The 18,835-nt window shown below is 40.1% G+C and overlaps 2 protein-coding genes across 2 annotated transcripts; one reads left to right on the top strand and one right to left on the bottom strand.

Annotated features, from left to right (window-relative positions):
- The first annotated feature begins 1,026 nt into the window (after positions 1 to 1,026).
- On the top strand, positions 1,027 to 1,974 carry LOC127052895 (olfactory receptor 1019-like). The gene has a single exon (XM_050957041.1). It carries the CDS (start codon positions 1,036 to 1,038, stop codon positions 1,972 to 1,974), a length of 939 nt encoding a protein of 312 aa, XP_050812998.1. The 5' UTR covers positions 1,027 to 1,035.
- Positions 1,975 to 4,503: 2,529 nt separating this feature from the next.
- On the bottom strand, positions 4,504 to 5,451 carry LOC127052897 (olfactory receptor 1019-like). Its single transcript, XM_050957043.1, has one exon. The coding sequence runs from the start codon at positions 5,446 to 5,448 to the stop codon at positions 4,504 to 4,506; it is 945 nt and encodes a 314-aa protein (XP_050813000.1). The 5' UTR covers positions 5,449 to 5,451.
- Positions 5,452 to 18,835: the final 13,384 nt, after the last annotated feature.

Here is an 18,835-nt window from a genome sequence, read left to right as displayed (position 1 = left end):
CCCTGTCGCTCATTCCCAGCTTCTAGCAAACAGAGACTAGGGACACCATCCTGGCTAATAGCCATTGATGGGCCGGTCCTCCATGAATTTATCTAGTTCTTTTTTTAAACCCTGCTATAGTCTTGGTCTTCACAACATCCTCTGGCAAGGAGTTCCGCAGGTTGACTTAGTAGTTATCCCCAGGAGATGAATTTTTTCATTTCTAGGCTCTGTGAATCTATAAGTCAAAAGTAATCATAGAATCAGTTACAATCCACACCACCTACAAGTGTTATTACCTCTAGAAGGATTTGTAACAGGGAGGAAAAATAATGCATGTGGTTACAAAGAATGTCTGTAAAACACACACTGACTCCAGTAGAACAGGGACACTTTAAGGCTACACAGACAGTGATACCAAATGTTTCCACTGGGAATGCCTCATATTGGGCACCCAAATAAATATATATAGGCACCTATATAAAAGGGGCACTGAGCATCCCTTGTGCTCTTTGAGGTTATTTGGATTAGGAAGAGAAAATCAATGACAATGAATATACTCTCTAGCATTGATTATTTGAAGACATTGATAGATTATTTGCCTCCCTTCTAAACTAAACACTCCCAATCTCTCTCTCTCTCATTTTGTAGAAGACTTGTTCTACTGGATGGTTTCATGCATATTAATACAGAATAGGGTGACCAGAAGGCAAGTGTGAAAAATCGGGATGGGGGTAGTGGGTAATAGGAGCCTATAGAAGAAAAAGCCCCCAAAATTGAGACTGTCCTTATAAAATCAGGACATCTGGTCACCCTAACACAGAGTACACAATATTTCTGTAGCTGGAACATGTCCTATCTCTAGTGGAAAGCACGTGGGGAATACAAAGAGAACATTCTCTAGGAGTGTCCTTTGATGTATTATGTTCATACGCTGTTTCACAGGAACAATTACAGGGATTATGAGCGATGTGCATTCATTACTTTATTGGCCTGTGATTAATTGTAATCTTTTTTTTTTTTTTTCACCAGCAGAGGAGAGCGTTTCTGGAATAAATGGCAGAAAGAAACCACACCATGGTGACCGAGTTCATTTTCATAGGATTCACAGATCATCCAGAGCTACAGATCCCCCTCTTTATGTTGTTCTTAGTGATGTATGTGGTCAGCCTGATGGGGAATCTTGGGATGATAGCTTTAATCGTGGTTGAAACCCGACTTCATACCCCCATGTACTTTTTCCTAAGCCAGATGTCCATTGTAGACATTGGCTATTCCACTGCCATAGCTCCCAGGTTGCTAATGACCTTTGTAGCAGAGACTAGAACCATTCCTTTGATTGAGTGTGCGGCACAACTATTCTTCGTCTGTTTCTTTGTGACCAACGAATGTTGCCTCCTGGCTGTGATTGCGTATGACCGCTTCAAAGCTATCTGTAATCCTCTGCTATACAGAGCCATTATGTCCAAGAGACACTGTGTCCTGTTGGTGGCTGGTACGTATGTATGTGGCTCTGTGAATTCAGTTGTGCAAATGCTATTTATATTCAGTCTGTCCTTCTGCAACTCCAATGTTGTCAACCATTTCTTCTGTGATGTGCCCCCTATGCTGAAGCTGTCCTGCTCTGACACTCATGTCACTGACCTTGTACTTTTCACTTTCTCTACTGTAATTGGAATGACTAGTTTCCTGGGTGTCCTAATCTCCTACATGTGCATCCTTGTGGCCATTCTCAGGATCCGTTCTGCCAAGGGGAGACACAAAACCTTTTCTACCTGCGCCTCCCACCTGACAGTTGTCACTATGTTTTATGGGACACTGATATGTATATATTTAAGACCCAGTTCTAGCTATGTGATGGACCAAGACAAAGTTACCTCTGTGTTTTATGCTCTTGTGATCCCCATGTTGAACCCCCTGATCTACAGCCTGAGAAACAAGGAGGTAAATGATACCTTTAAAAGGATGATATACAGGAAGAATTTTTTTTGGTAATTATAATCATTATTATATTTTAACCAATAAACAGCAGACGGAAGAAGACTGAGTTCTCTGTATCATTATCCTTATTTCTATGACTCAGCCAATCCATGTCATGTACAGAACATAATATAATGTAACAGTCAAATACAATATTAGAAATTGGTGTTTTTAAGATCCATGAATGAGGGTCTGTGACACTATGTAGAATCTGCAAGATGCTCTGACATTTGGCTTCAAGGACAACTGCTGTTGCCTTTTATGTTTTAGGCTAGGTTGGGGTTCAGGTGAGAGTATGAGAAGATCGTATGTATCCTTCATGAGTTCTGAGATTTCATCCAGTGGAGGGCACTGTTAAACATACAGAATAAAAGCAACCAGAACGGAGGTAACGATTATCAAAGCTCAGCTTAGGTAGATAGGTCATGTTATCAGAATGTGTAATGATAAATTTCCCAGAAATGTCCTCTATGATGAGCTTAAGGACTTAGTCTGAATAATGCAGAGTTGACCTTTATCATGCAGAACTAGCCTGCACCAAATCAGAGCATCTTTTCTCATCGCTGCACCGTGCCGACATTAAGAGGATGTTGTTTTACTCTTGAGTTCTCAACATAGAAGGTTGTTTCCAGTCATCACAACCAGCCTCCCTGTCTTCACGGTTAGGTGGAAGGGGAGCATCCCAAAACTTAATAGGGGCCTCAAACCCTCTTTTCTGTTTAACATGGGGTCACAGGCCAGAGAGTTCTGAGAACCACTGGTTTTACTCATTGAAAACTGTTGCCGTTTTATGTAGGGCTTTTATTTATTTATCTTCTCTCCAACCCATGAAAGAGTATCTCTGGCAATCCTGAAGTTGTATCAATGGTCTGCTTTGTTTGGCTTTCTTTGGACTTTGTAAACATTGAGACAGGTTCATCCCTGGAGTAACTCCCTTGAGAATGATATGGGGACAGATCAAGAACGAATGTAGTCCAATCAATCTATAATGTACTAGTACATATTATGAAGTCATAGTGTGATGGGGCTATCAATATTCATAGCACTAGCAAGCTTGCTCACACACTGTGACATCTGAATATTCATACTGGATCTGCGCTGGTTAGTCCAGGGAAGTTTTGCTGAATTATCGATCACTTAAATCCTCTTCTTGTGCTCCTAGGAATACTGCTTGTGATTTTTCCATATACGTGCAAAATGGAATGGAGCTATAGTGCCACGATATAAAAGGACGTCAAAGTTACTCTATTGATTAACACTGTGATGTTCTTAAACTGGCAATACGTGTGTGGGCCAAAGTCATTTTGCTTCCACTGCTATTTTCCTTTCAACACTTTAATACAGGATTGGAAACCCCATAGCGAAATCGATAACTGGCCATGAGCAAATACATTTTAAATGAGCAGTTAGACATCCAGTTCCCTGGACAACTCCCTGGAATGGGAGTTTGATGCCTTTTGAATATCTCCACTTAAACTTCTGCAGTCTGAACTAGTATTGACTGAAGTCAATCAGAGCCTTTTCATTGGCTTCAATGAGCTTTGGATTTGTTCCTTGTTGGGGGTGTTTGAAAATTTTCCATCTAAACTTTCTGTTGATGGGGAAGAAAAGGAGTGGTTGCCTGGCAGGGGTATCTGGTCATTGGAAGAGGCTAATCATGAGGTCACCTGACAGAGGGTAAGATGGTTATAAAAGGGCAGAAGCTGCTCTATTTGGGTTCTATCTGACCATGTTTGACCAGCTAGATCTGAGAGGAGCTGCATGTAGGAGCTAGATGAGGAGGGGAAGGAGCAGTCTGTCTGAACACAGATGGATACCCCAGAGGACGCCCAAGGAAAGGATGAGCTAGTGAGGTCCATTGACGTTAGGATGTGTGTCCTTTTCTAAATGAGCTTGTGCTTTATTAGTGAAGCATTAGCTCTACAGTGTTAGATTCCGGTTCAGAGTGTCCCTCTCTGTGTTACATTCTTTACACATACTGTGTGGCCCTGGGGGGGAGTTCGGCTGTAACCCGGAAGGCTCACGCTGTTCTTTGGCATTCTAGGACAGGGGGTGTTTAAGCTACGGCAGAGTCTGAACAGTCATCCCTGAGCCCAGGGACTAGGCAGCTAGATAGCAATTTCTAGCTCTCCAGAAAGGGCGCTAGACAGAGCATCTACACCCTGATTGTGTGCCTAGGAACCCTGAAACTGCAGCAGTGACTGGCTCCATTCAGTCTCTGGCAGCTTAAAACATCTGGGGGTCCAAGCTGGAATTCCCCTCAATACCAGCTGGTGGGTATCCAGCAAGGGTCGCTGAAGGGGGTCTGTGACAAATGCTGTCTTTCAACAATGTATTCTTTGCAGCCTCATGGTCACTCCTGGACATGGGAGACTGAATTCTCAATATGAACAGGCTTGGATTCCATATCTATATCTATATATCTATATCTATATATAGGAACAAGCCACAGAATACAGTTAAAACAAAGGAAATCAGAGCTATGACACAGAGAATTCACTATTTATTTATCACTTGTTTATTGATAAGCACAAATCCCAATAATTATATTAACTGAGAACAAACCTTCCTGTTTATCATCCTTCTAAAGGCATCCTTCACCTCCTTGTTCCTCAGGCTGTAGATCAGGGGGTTCAGCATGGGAATTATCAGTATATAAAACACAGAGATGATCTTGTCTGGGTCTGTGGTGTAGCCGGAACTGGGTCGTAAATACATGAAGATCACAGTCCCGTAGAAAATTGTGACAGCTGTCAGGTGGGAGGCGCAGGTGGAGAAGGTTTTGTATCTGCCCTTGGCAGAGTGGATCTTCAGGATGGCAATGAGGATGTACATGTAGGAGAATAGTACAATGAGAATAGTTGTCATGACCACTATACTGGACAAGGTGAAATGCACCATGTTAGCGTTGTGGGTGTCAGAGCAGGACAGCTTAAGAATTGGGGGGATGTCACAGAAGAAATGGTTGATGACATTGGAGTCACAGAAGGACAGGGTAAATATAAATGGAGTCTGAACAACTGCATTCACAAAGCCACATATGTATGAAACAACCACTAGTAATACACAAAGTCTCTTTGACATGACGACGCTATAGAGCAAGGGGTTACAGATGGCTATGAAGCGATCATATGCCATTACTGCCAACAGGCAAACTTCATTGGTCAGAAAGTTACAGGCAAAGAAAATTTGTGCTGCGCATGCAGCGAGCGAAATGGGTTTGGCCTGAACCACAAAAGTCATCAGCAACCGGGGAGCAACAACCGAGGAATTCCCAACATCTGCAAGAGACAAATTGCAGAGGAAATAGTACATGGGGGTGTGGAGTCGAGAGTTGAACCTGATCAACACAATCATCCCTAGATTCCCCGCCAGGGTGATAACATAGATCATTAGGAATAACACAAAGAGAGGGACCTGAAGCTCCGGATGATCCATGAATCCCTGGAAAATGAAGTCCGTAACCATGGTGTGATTTCCCTCCACCATTTCTTCCAACCATGTTTTCCTTTACAAGGGAAAAGTGAAATGTACAGTTAAACAGAAGCCAAGAAAGGACCAAGAGTGGATCCTTCACACTCATTCTGACTTCCCTCGTGAAATATTGTACCAACCCGAGGCAGTGGGAATACATCAGGGGACAATCCTAGGGAATACACTGTTTGCATTACACTCACACTGTCCACTACAGCTAAAGCCTTGTCGTGCTGAGAATTAGCACATACTGTGTATTAAAGTGCTTCCAACCTGATAGCCTATACAGTAAGAGGCAACAAAGAATGATAATGTTCCGTATGAAAAGGAAAGTCAATGGGTATACAGAGAGACCAGTGAATTGTCTAGAGTTCATTCACTAGCCCTGCTTTTCTGTTCCTGATCCCATGGACATCCCTGGGAGCTCTGGTACTCATCCCCTTCAAAAACTAGAACTGGAAAAAAATTTCAATTGAATTTTTTTTTCCAGGAAAAAAGCAGATTCAGCAACACCAAAATCTTTTTACTTTACATGACTTGTAAGTTTCAACATTTCTTTTATTTTTTTAATTAAACAATCATTTAAAAATGCTCAAATGGAAAACAAAACTTTTTTTTTAACCTGAAACATTCTGTTTGACCCTGATTTGTTTTACTATAAGATTTCCTGAAAATTTCAAATAAATTCCATGACCCAAAATGATTTTTTTCTGACTTTTTGAAATTGCTGCAAACTGAAAAATTCGTTATTCACACAGCTCTGTTGAAAACACAGGCCAGTTTAAAATGCATTAACTAAATACGCATTTAGATCCCTAATAGTGGACATCTGTAATAGAGATCTGTTATAAACCCACTGCGATAAAACATACCTTTTGCAAATGTGCATTATAACTATTTTCTCCCACACATTGCAAATCCTTCTACACGGCAGTGATGCTTTTAGCTGGCATAAACTGAAAGTCTTTTCTGTGTAGATTCAGCAGGGAAAATGATATGGCATCAGGCAACCTCGTCTGCAAGCTACTGGTTTTGGTTTAACGAACACTAGACACTGATAGGTTCTTGCTGAGTGTAGACCCAAACAAGTCTCAGGCACTGACAGAAAATGGAAGCACATAGGCAGAATTCAGGGAGAATGTTACCGCTAGGAAAAGAAATAAATTCAGGTCAATTGAAATATTTTATTCTGATACGTTCTATATCATCTATATTATGGTTTGGTTGCAAACATTTTTCTTAGCTGCAATTAGCTGAAATTTCAAAACGACTTTTTACTTTGAATCATTAAAATGGATTTTGTTTTATTTTGAAACAAAAACATTTCAACAATTTATAAGATTCCCCCCTGCAAATGTTCATGTGGAAAAATTGCCCAAACTGATCCTTTTCCGCAAACCATTCCAGTATTGATGAATGGGTGATGAAAAAAGTGTTCAGTGAGAACATACCTGACTAGCTCTGATCACAACATTTTCTCTGAAAGTGATGATACAGACAGACTCCCAGAAAATGAGTCTTTGATACGTTCCGTTATGATCTCCATTTGCTTCAAGAAAACAGGAAATGGGCCACCTCTTAATTAGCCCAACGACTTCAGCTGAGCTACTCTGGGTACATACCTGTGTGCATGAGAACAGTATGCTGTCAGCAATGTTGCTCAAATTAATATGAGATGTATGCCGATGGCAGTGAAGTATCTCATTCCTGTTTTGTATTTGTAGTCTAGATAGAAAGTTACCTGAAAATAGTGTGGGTATTTAATATTTATTGAACAAACCGTTCTCAATCCTGCCAGTTCCTTCTGTCATGTTACCTGCGTCAGGGGTTTAAAAAGTTAAATTATTTGAATAAAATATACAGAACACAGGAATTTACAGAACAGGTCCCCTAATGATCTATTCATTTATGGTGGTAGTCATTACCGTATGCTTCAGAGGTAGCTGCAAGTCATCATAATAAGCGTCATGGAATAACACGGTACTGGGGGAAGTTCCCTCCTCAGTTTAGTCAGTAACCTCCAGCAAACCCCATGTCCCAAAGCCTGTAAACGTTGTCACCATTCCAATGCAAATACAGATATTTTTAATATGCATGCCTATATCAAATCCCTTTTTGGATGATTAAGTAGATAGATAGACAGATATAAGGGTGTATGGGGATAGATTCAGTGGATCTATGGCCCACTTACACCAGCTGCAAATTTGACCCATTAATTCCAATAGAGCTGTACTGACTTACACCATTTTGAGATCTGACCCGTTGATGGCTAAGGGGTTATTGAAGGCTATTGAGATTGAAAGCCTATTTTTTGATCTCAGAACAGGCATCACAAAGAAAGGGCTTTGCAGCCTTTTCACAGACCTTTCCCTGTTTTCTCTTCCTCCTGTAATGTGAATTCCGACCTGCAGAGAATATTTGAAGACCATGAGTGAGTGTAAAGTGGAATCATGTATTGGATCTGATTTAGGCTGCACATATTCTGTGTATAAACTGAGAACCTCTAGCCCCATGGAATCATTCCATCACCTTAAACCCAAACTACATCTTCTTTCTTTCAGGATCAGAATTCTTGGTATTAATGGAAAAGTGAAAGTTATTTAGACTGAATAAATTACACAAAACATAAAATATTAGACATCTAAATGTCTTATTTTCAAATTTCCCCCTTACTCTATTTTGTTCTTACCAAAGTAAATACATCCAACAGTCAGGAAACTATATTTTATGCTGAAAGAAAAACAAAATAAACAGAAGGTTGAAATGACCAAAAATCCGAGTGCAGAAAAAATTAACTTCAAAAGAATAATCAGAGATAATGTTTATTCCACTTTTGTTGGAGCCAGACTCGTGAGACTTACCAGTGGAGAGAGCTATTTCATTCTTCTCTCTAAAAGCTGGTGTGTTGATGATGCAGAGTATTTATATTTGCTTCAGTGGCCACCAGGGACAGCACCTCAAGACTCGGAATCACAGGCGAGGCAGAAATGAGATCATTAAATATCCTGTACGTCCTTTTGGAGATTGGGGCTAATCACCAAGATTTGTTGTCTCCAATAGTTGGGCATAAGTTCAAGTGTCCTCTGTATTCTCCTTCTTTTAGTTTCCAAATGAGCTGCCCGCATTGCCCTGAATCAGAGAAATTCTCAACTGGTAGCCCCATCCCTGCCAGGAGTACACTGTGACATATATTTGATTACAAAGTTTTGAATCTCAGTTGGCATGTTCTGTGTCTCTGGAATGATGGCTAGATGAAGAATTGATATCATTCTTCGCACAGGCAATATGGGACACAGTTTCCACAGATTATTTCTTGGTCTGGAATAACATGAGCAGAGTGGCTAATAAGATTGTGTCCCATCCCTGTTTTTCTCCAGAAGTGAGACGGCAGTGAAAGTTAACACTACAGACAGAAGCTGCATTTTCTATCTTTGCTGTTCTTGTCTTTTCCTTTTTGTGTGTGTTTGTCTTCTAAAAACCGGATCAGACTTCAACAACAGTAGGAGCATTAATAACAGTTTCAGAGCATCTCAACTAACTAAACAGTGAGAAAGCCAAGCAGTTGGCATGAGCACAGCATAACCCTGGAAAAAGCTAGAGAGAGCTTCTGTCACTGCTGGCTACATAAGCTGGGGATGGTAAAGTAAAAAATTGGTCCTTTCTTTCTTAGGCCCTCCTGAGTTCAGAGAAACAGGAGACTGCGTTAAAACAAAATACCAGAGCCCATCAGTTTCTGCTTCCAACTGGAACATCCCCAGGGCCCTGAAATGTAGCTAGCAGCTTGGCCCATGTATTCCATTAAAGTTAATACCGTAATACAGAGCACTTATTGACTGGATACAGCACCATGCTCCATTAAAGTTGGTTTAAGAATATTATAGAATGTTGACATATTTTTCTAATAAAATTATATGGAAATTTTCCATAAGGAATTGGCTTCAGGTTTGAATACAGTGTAAAACCTCTTCTACTGGAGGCTAAGGGAGAGTCTCGTTTATTCACTGAGTGGATTATTTTAGTTTGGAACTAAAGATTCCAGCTGGGCAGGAAATGGTTTTCCTGTCCCATGAAAATTTTGGAGATTTTAAAAATGTCCGATCCCAAAAGCTGATATTTTCATTGTTTCCACAAACTATAAAGCTGGGGAAAAATTGATTTTGATCAATCAAAATATTTTGTTCCAATAGTTTAAATTATATGAACCTTTTAAAAAATAATTAGCTAATTATCATTTTGAAACAGTCATTTTGAACTCAAAAAAGGTAATTTTTTGTTTGGAAAATGTCAAAAATGAACATTTAGACAATTTTAAGCTTCTTTTTTTCTTTCAGAGCCGCAAAGAGTCCTGTGGCACCTTGGAGACTAACAGACGTATTGGAGCATGAGCTTTCGTGGGTGATACATCCTACGAAGTGGGTATTCACCCACAAAAGCTTATACTCCAATACGTGTTAGTCTATAAGGTGCCACAGGACTCTTTGCTGCTTTTACAGATCCAGACTAATGCGGCTACCCCCTGATAGTTTTTTCTTTCAATTTTTTTTTAAATGAGTAATTCATTGAAACTGGCCTTTTCCCACAAGCATATTTCATTTTTGATGAATCAATATTTTCCAGTGCAGAAAGTACTGGGCTTAAATTGCAGAAAGGGAGGTTTAGGCTGGACATTAGGAAAAATTTCCTAACTGTCTGGGTGGTTAACCACTGGAGTAAATTGTCCAGGGAGGTTGTGGAATCTCCATCATTGGAGATTTTTAAGAGCAGGTTAGACAAACACCTGTTGGGGATGTTCTAGATGGTGCTTTGTCCTGCCATGAGTGCAGGGGACTGGACTTATGACCTCTCGAGGTCCCTTCCAGTCTATGATTCTATGAATGATCCAATATTGTGCTCTAATATTTTTCATTGAGACTTTATTAATGCAAGATAAAAAGAACCCCTGTGAATGGGGTTGGGTAGCCGGTCAACTCTTGAATCCCGGAGGAAGTTGCATCTGAGTGTGCTTCAGTGAATTTATGTCTTCTCACGATTTATCACAGTTGGCTAAACTCTATTATCTGTTGGCTCAAGTCTACCTAGCAGAGTTTAAGTGTAAGGCATTTCCATGGAGTAGAAAGTATCCTAACTACAGCTGGCCAAAATACTTTGGCTGAAACTTTTTTTCAGAGAAAAGTGCACATTTAGCTACACCAGAATGTTTGCCCAATTGTATTGGGATCTTCAGGATGGAAAATCATCAAATAAATTCATTTCCCCACTGCTAAACCTTGCTGTTCAGCGTCCCACCTCTGCATGGAGAGGTGAAAGTAAAGCTCTAAATCAGAGTTGGTGAGAACAGGGGCTTGTTTGCATTGGGAAGCTATTCCTGAGCATGGTAATATGTGAATTTAAGGCACTAGAGCTTTTCTGAATAGCTCCTGTTATGGACACTCTTAATTTGCTGGATTAAACTAAACCAGAAAATGGCATTCTTATTTGAGGCCATGTAGGGAGTTACATTAGACAGCTGTAGAGTCAGTTTCCCATGTCGACCAGTGGTAAAGCAATAGAATTGTATCATTGGTGAGACTAGGGCTAATCAGTATATAGCAATGATGAGAAAAAAAATTGTATGATCAAAAGAACTCTGTGAATAGCTGATTTCTGAAACATAACTGAAAAATTTAGTTTCTGGTTGACCCAAATTGATTTTTTTTTTCAAAAATTTCAATTTTTTTGGCTGACTGACAAGTTGAATGAAATGGTTTGTTTGATCAGTTGCTGTTTTTGCAATTGTTATATTTTTTTTATTAAAATTGAGGTAAATTTTGAAACAAAAAGTCTTTTAAATGGGAAACTTAAAATATTTAGACCCTTTAGATTTTTCTGAGGTTTTAGGTCAAAGCAAAACAATCCAGCTCATTTGACACAGATTCATAAAATATTTCAGTTAACCTAAATCTGTGTTGCTCAGAAAAAGAGTATTTTGGTCCAACTTTCCTCTCCCCCCAGTTCTAATGACCAATATATCGTGTTGCTCAGAGTAAAACTAGCTCAATTCAGATTAGTCATGAGGCTCACATTTTCAACAGTGAGGGTGGTTAACTACCATGACAAGTGATGGTTTATCCAGCTAGAGCTGCTGTGAAATCAAGACCAGATGACTCTCCGGAAGATACACTTAATAAAATGCCAGTTAATGGGCTTAATACCGAGGGTAACTGTATAATAGTATGACCTGAGTTATATAGTCAGACTAAATGATCTCATTGTCCTTTCTAGCCCTTAAAATATATGATCAATTTATAGCATTGCTGTAAGTAAACCTATGAAATCACTATATGGCATTGACAACAAGGAGTCCTGTGGCACCTTAAAGACTAACAAATGAATTTGGGGTAAACTATCGTGGATTGGAACCCAGAACTTATGCCCAAATAAATTTGTTAGTGTTTAAGGTGCCACAGGACTCCTCGTTGTCTTTGCTGAAACAGACTAACCCAACTACCCCTCTGAAATATATGGCATTGGTGAGAGTAACATTACATGAGCATTATTATTGATACTACTTCATTAATTCATTAGTATTGGGCTTAATCCCAGCCCCATTCTGTTAGGGGCTGTACCAACACATAACACAAAACCAACCTCGGGTCAAAGGAGCTTGTAACGTAAGCTAAAAATAAGAGCCAACGGTGCAGATGACAAACAGATGGGGAGCAACACAAGGTGACAAGATGATTGAGAATAAAGCTGTATAACAAGTGTATGGAGCCTTGTCAGAATTGGATTTTTACGTTTTTTATAATTTTAATTGATAATATCAATATTTATTTTTAAGCCTTTTTTATTTTAAATGTTCAAACCTTTACAATTGCGGGAAATTATGGGGGATCAGACAACGGGAGGTCAGACATCAATTTTTTTAATGACAGTTGACACAGATTCAAAAAGTTAAAGCTTTATAACTGTTAAAACACAAATTGCAGACATCACATGTCAAAATATACAACATAAATATCCTTAAATCAAACTCTAATATGTTCTCAAGCTGTAATTTTTCTTACTTTGCCTAGCTGTAAATTTCAATTATTATTGATGGTAGCATTTGTTTCATTGGTTTGTGTGCATATGGTGAAATCAATATTTACCAACATTTACTGAGAAAAATCTGTTCCTTCCAAGCCTAAATATATATGATAATACTGTTAAGACTAGATGTATATAGCGCTAGTATGAATATTGATGTGATCTATATAAAGACAAATGCAAAGTACTTCACTCTAGAAGGAAAACTCAGATACATAAATACAACGTGGGGAATCAATGGCGAGGGAGAAGTGCTGCTGAGATGGATCTGGGAGCTCAAGCACATCACAAGGTGAGCATGAGCCAACAACGAGATGCAGTTGTGAAAAAGTCCGTCTAGGGTGTATGACCAGGTGCGTTGTATGTCAGACCAGGGCGGTGATTGTTTGGCTCTGCTTAGCACTGGTGAGGCCCAGCTGAAGTTCTGTGTCTAGCTTTGAGAGCCGCACTTTAGAAAAGACGTGGGCAAATAGGGGAGAGTCCAGAGGGGAACGACAAAAGGGTTTACAAAGCCTGATTTATTAGGAAAGGTTTAAAAAAATTGGGCATGTTTTGTTTTGAGACCAGACGACTGAGGAGGGACCTGATAACAGTCTTCAGCTCCGTTAAGGGCTGTTATACAGGGGACAGAGATCAACTGTGGCAGCCCGTATGAGGCCCAGACACCAAAGAGAGCAAAAGCCTTGAATTCTCATAATGCAAGTTACATACTGAGCATTAATTAAAGCAACACATTAAGAAATTAAGCAAGCTTATTTAATTTTTAATCTCCGATAACCTTGCAGGGCACCATTTCAAATAGATGAATGGTCAAGAAACAAGGAAAGGTGCCTATATTCCAACAGCCACATAATGACAGGACATTAGGTAACATTGGTCCTCTCAAGCAATTGTAAAACATAATTTCCACATGTTACATCAGTTCTTTGAGTTTCATTTAATTCTTGTACAACATTTGTGATACACGAACCAAGGCAGTGACACACAGACCATACTAGGATCCTTCTTCTCTCTACCCTGGCAGCATCTTCTATGGGAAAGCTGGGAGCGGCCCCTAGTGGCAGCCAGCAGCTCTGCAATACCAGATCTGGGGGAAGTGAAGGAAATTCTGCACAGAATATTAATGTGATGTGAATTGCGCATTGTGCAATGGTGCAGAATTCCCCCAGGAATAATGGGGAGAAGACGTGAGAACAAATAATTATGTCACTCAATAAACAGCAGGAAGATGCTCAGATATTATGGTGATGTAAGACTATATCAAATAGAATCAGAAATTGAGGGTTTATTTTGGACCTTCTTCCACCCAAATGTGGAAGATCAATTATCCTTGTGCAAGAAAACAGGAGTAGAAATAGTGAGCATATGAGTAAAAATCTCTTCTTGCACCCCCACTCCCCACAGAACAATATATCGGAGGGCAGTTATTCTGTACCCAAAATGTCTGTCTGCAATGTGAATCTTAGTCACTTAATTGTGCGATTCTGTCATCAAGAGATCTGAAAACTCCAGGGAATCTGTCTTGGCTTTATAAGCTAGCAATAAACACTTCAACTTAAAAATCCATCCTTTTACTAATGTAAATCCTTCGAAGTCTTTCAGTAAATGCCAACTTTCATCAGCAGGTAGGGTTATATTTGAACCAAGCTGGGATATATAATGGAGTAAACCACTTTATTTTCCTGAGATAGAAACATTTTCTTTTTAATGTAATCCTATTTTATCTTATTTATTGGTTAGTCAAAGTGAAATGTAGCTAGCAGACCGGAAAGCTGAAATAATAGGAAGCCAACAGTGCAGATATTATTCATGATGGACAAGATTCTGAGACAGTCTCTCTTGTTGGAAAGTAACATAAATCCTCAAATTGCACCATTCATGTACATTGATGAGTCATGGAGCAGCATTAGAGCTGGTTAGAAATTTTAAATTATCATTAATTTAATTTTAATAACTAAAATTTAAATTTTGTGGGAAACTTCATGGAGGTTCCCCCGCAGGAACATCACAGTTTTCAGAAAAACAAAACAACAGCATCTCTCCTCTCTATGTAAATATTTTGGGTTTGAAAAAATGTTATTAAAATCTGTAGGGTTTTAGTTCCAAATGTCACCACACACTGAAAATGTCCCACCCAAATATTTGGGGTTTGTTTTCCTTTGTTTTCCCCATGAAACATGAGAGGAAGTTGGACTCGACCTGGGTAGCTATATATCACATTCTGGTCCTAAACAAAGAAGGGGCTACATAGATGACAAACCGTTTTACCAGTGTTACACAAGAGTTAGGAAACAGCAAAGTTAAAAGTACAGGCGCAATATTAACTCTTTCCCCTTCTGCATATGCTTATTAGAGTTCAGGTAGTTTGAAGTCAACTGAAGTTTTGCCACTTGTCTTTAATAAGATCAAGATTTAGTGCAAAATATAGACATATATGCAACTGAGATGAAAATTATCGATATATTTCTAACCAGTAAAGCAGAAGTAAATGACAAACTAACTTTTCTGCAACACTGAAAAAAAAGTCCATGTGGCTCTAAGTACAATGTATATACTGGATAGCACGGAGGTAGTGCCACACATAAGGCTGAGGGTATGGCTACACTTACAGTTGTACAGCACTGGGAGTTACAGCTGTCTTCATACAGCTGTGTAGGGAAAGCGCTGCAGTGTGGCCACACTGACAGCTACTAGTGCCGCAGTGTGGCCACATTTGCAGCATTTGCAGCGCTGTTGGGAGTGGTGCATTGTGAGCAGCTATCCCAGCATTCAAGTGGCTGCAACTTGCTTTTCAAAAGAGGGAGGTGGGGTGGAGTGTGACAGGAAGCGTGGGGGAGACAGAGAGAGTGGATTTTTGGAGCTGACACTGTTCTCAGCTCCCTGCCTTGCAAGTTCTAAGGACTGGAAAACACACAGCACCTACCTTCAATCATTTTAAAAGTTCTGACCCCTTCCCCCACCCCTCTCTTATTCACTAAATGCAAATTATGCACTCCTAAATAGCCTTCAGACCACATAAGTAGCTGCTCAACACGGACTCCCCCCTCCCCCTCTGCCGTGTGAGCAGAGGGGGAGGGGGAAGTCCGTTTCTCTCTTCAAGCAAACAGCTGTGAACATTCCAAAGCAATTCCCCTGCCTCCGCTCGCTCAGCAAACAGGAGCGGTGTTTGTTTTTTAAATAAGCAGTTCAGGGGACCTCGGAGTTCAGCCATTCTTCCGGTTTGTTGTGAGCAGGCATTCTGGGATACCTCCTAATACCCTGGAGGCCAATAACAGCACTTTTGATGGCCACACTTGATGAGCAGTGCTGCATCACCAGCGCTGCAATCGCTACACCCCAAGCAGACCAGGTGTACAGCCAGCGATGCAGCCAGGGAGTTGCAGCACTGGATGTGCCTTGCAAGTGTGGACAGTTACTAAGTTGCAGCGCTGTAAACCCACCACCAGCGCTGCAACTCTTCAGTGTAGCCAAGCCCTGAGTTTTATTTACCGTGGTGTGCTGAGGTCACTGCCTTTCATGCTGACCATATTAAGTCCCTGTTTCCTTGTACTCCCCTTTTAGTCTGTCTGTGTCCAGCTGTTGCCTCTGGACATATTTAAGCCACTCCCTCCTAGTAGTTACAGCACTACACCCTGACTAATGAATGAATTTTCTGAGAATTTGCTACTGAATCTGTTAATTCATTTCTGAGTTAAAATTAATTTTAAAAATATGTTCTTTAAAAATTTAAGTGTCAAACCATTTATTTCTCCCTAAATAACCCAACTCAGGTCCTCCCTATCTCAATGGAAATGACCAAAGAACTAAGTCTTGGGTGGATCTGGGGCAGTGGGTAGTTTTTTAAAAGAACTTTTTAGGTCTTTTTCCCTGTTATTTTACTTAACTGAAAATGTCCCCTTCACAGCAAGAGGTATTAACAAAACACTACTGATAGTGTCATCGTCTTTGAAACAATTCACACAGTAATTTATTTCTGAATCACTGTACATGCAAGCTTGTTTTCATTAGTACTCTGTCTAAAGGGTCACCACTTTTCCTAAGGGCAGGACACACAGCCTCAGTTGCTCTGAGACTGGGTGGTGGAGCTCCAGCACCCCCTGTACCCCCTTGTGAGCTCCTATAGCAACTCCACCTTAGTTCAGACTCCCGTGGAGATTTTACCTTCCTATGGCGTGATGCAACCCAGCAAGTGTTTACAGTGACACAGGGCAGCCTTTGCAAAGTGAGGTAGCATTTCATAGGCACCTGGAGTATTGCATGAGCAAGTCCTGAGGCTAGTGCAGGAAAACCAAGCTTAAGGGAAAGTCCACGTGTAAAAATAGAATCAGAAAGGCCATAAAAGCATTTGAAGAGCAATTAGCAAAAGACACAAAAACAGAAAGTTGTTTTTAAGGGAGGGAGACCTCAGCAGCAGGAAGCCTGCTAAACAACCAGTGGGGCCACTGAACAATTGAGGTGCTAAAGGAGCACTCAAGGAAGATAAGGCCATTGGGAAGAATCTCAATGAATTTTTTTGCATCAGTCTTTACTGCGGGACCAGATGGTATTCAAGTATGAGTGCTGAGGGAACTCAAATATGAAATTTGCACAACTACTAACTGTTGTATGTAACCTATCACTGAAATCAGCCTCTGTACCAGATGACTGCAGGAAAGTTAATATAATCCTGATTTCAAAAAAAAAAAAAAGATACAGAGATGATCCTGGCAATTACAACAGTAAACTTAATTTCATTACCAGGCAAATTGGTTGAATCTATAGTAAAGAACAGAATTATCAGATACACAAATGACCACGATTTGTTAGGGAAGAGTCAACACGGTTTTTGTAACGGGCAATATGCCTCATCAGTCTATTAGGATTCTTGGAGGGGGTCAACAAACATGTAGACCAGGGTGATCCAATGGACATAGTGTACCCGGACTTTCTGAAAACCTTTGACCAAGCTCATCGCCAAAGGCTCTTAAGCGAATTAAGCAGTCATGGGGTAAGAGAGAAGGTTCTGTCACGGATCAGTAACTGGTTAAAAGACAGGAAACAAAGGGTAGGAATAAATGGTCAGCTTTCACAATGGTGAGAGGTAAACAATGGGGTTCCATAAAGAACTCATTAAACATATTCATAAATTATCTGGTAAAAGGGGTCAACAGTGAGAGTTCAAAACTTGCAGGTGATACAAAACTACTCAAGATAGTTAAGTCCAAACCTGACTGCAAAGAGTTACAGAAGGATCCCACGAAACTGGACGATCAGCCAAGGGAATGACAGATGAAATTCAGTGTTGATAATGCAAAGTAATGCACATTAGAAAACATAATCCTAACTAGACATACAGAATGATGGATCTAAATTAGCTGTTACCACTCAAGAAAGAGATCTTGGGAGTCATTGTGGACAGTTCTCTGAAAACTATGTGAAGTGGTGGTTCAAAAGGTAACAATGTTAGGAACCATTAGGAAAGGGATAAATAATAAGAAAGAAAATATCATATTGTCTATATATAAATACATCGTATCCTCAGTCCCTGAATACTTTGTGCAGTTCTGGTTGCCCTATCTAAAAAAAAAAAAAGATAGATAGAATTGAAAATGTCCAGAAAAGAGAAATAAAAATGTCCAGAGTTCAAGCTTTATTTTTTCTTGAGAAAAAGCTGAAATTTTCTGCTAAAATGGTTGATGCATAAGAATTTACGTGTATGTGTGTAAAAACTCCATAGGCAAGGGGAACATTTTCAGAAAGCTTTAATTGTGAATCGTTCTCCTTCAGAGAATTGCAATCTTTCAAAATGGCCACCAGCTCTCATAACTGTCGACAGGAATGAGGCTAAAGCTGCCTCTAAGCAAAGAGGTCCTCTTTCAATATGAACACCATCTGCCATTATTTCCAAAGCAGTAAAGTCAAGCTGCCCTCACAGAAGCTGGTGGTCCATATCAGCCCAGAGAGCCATCCTTGAGAATAGAAGATGAAAGCTGTTTTGAAAGAGGGCAGTTCCTCTTGGTATCTTCTGAACTGAGTATGGCTTTAGGTTAAAAATACATCTTTTCCCTATAATGTTTTGTGTGCATAAGAGCTCTGATCTTCACACTGACTGGAACAAGGGGGCTCTCAAGTAGCTAGAATCTAGCTTCCTTTAATTGCAAACACAAAAACTGCAGAGACAAATAAGGAGGACGAGTTTTTAACTATTTGGACCATTGCATCTATCATATTCCACTTTTGCAGGCTTAGTTGTGGCGAGAACACTCTGAGCACTGATCCTGTGGCAGGGCCGGCCCACAACATTTTGGCATCTGAGGCAGGGAGCTCAAATGACACTTCCATACCCCCTCTCTTG

The sequence above is a fragment of the Gopherus flavomarginatus genome, chromosome 5, assembly GCF_025201925.1.
Source record: "Gopherus flavomarginatus isolate rGopFla2 chromosome 5, rGopFla2.mat.asm, whole genome shotgun sequence".
NCBI classification, from domain to species: Eukaryota; Metazoa; Chordata; order Testudines; family Testudinidae; genus Gopherus; species Gopherus flavomarginatus.
This window is presented reverse-complemented; position numbering and strand designations above follow the sequence as displayed.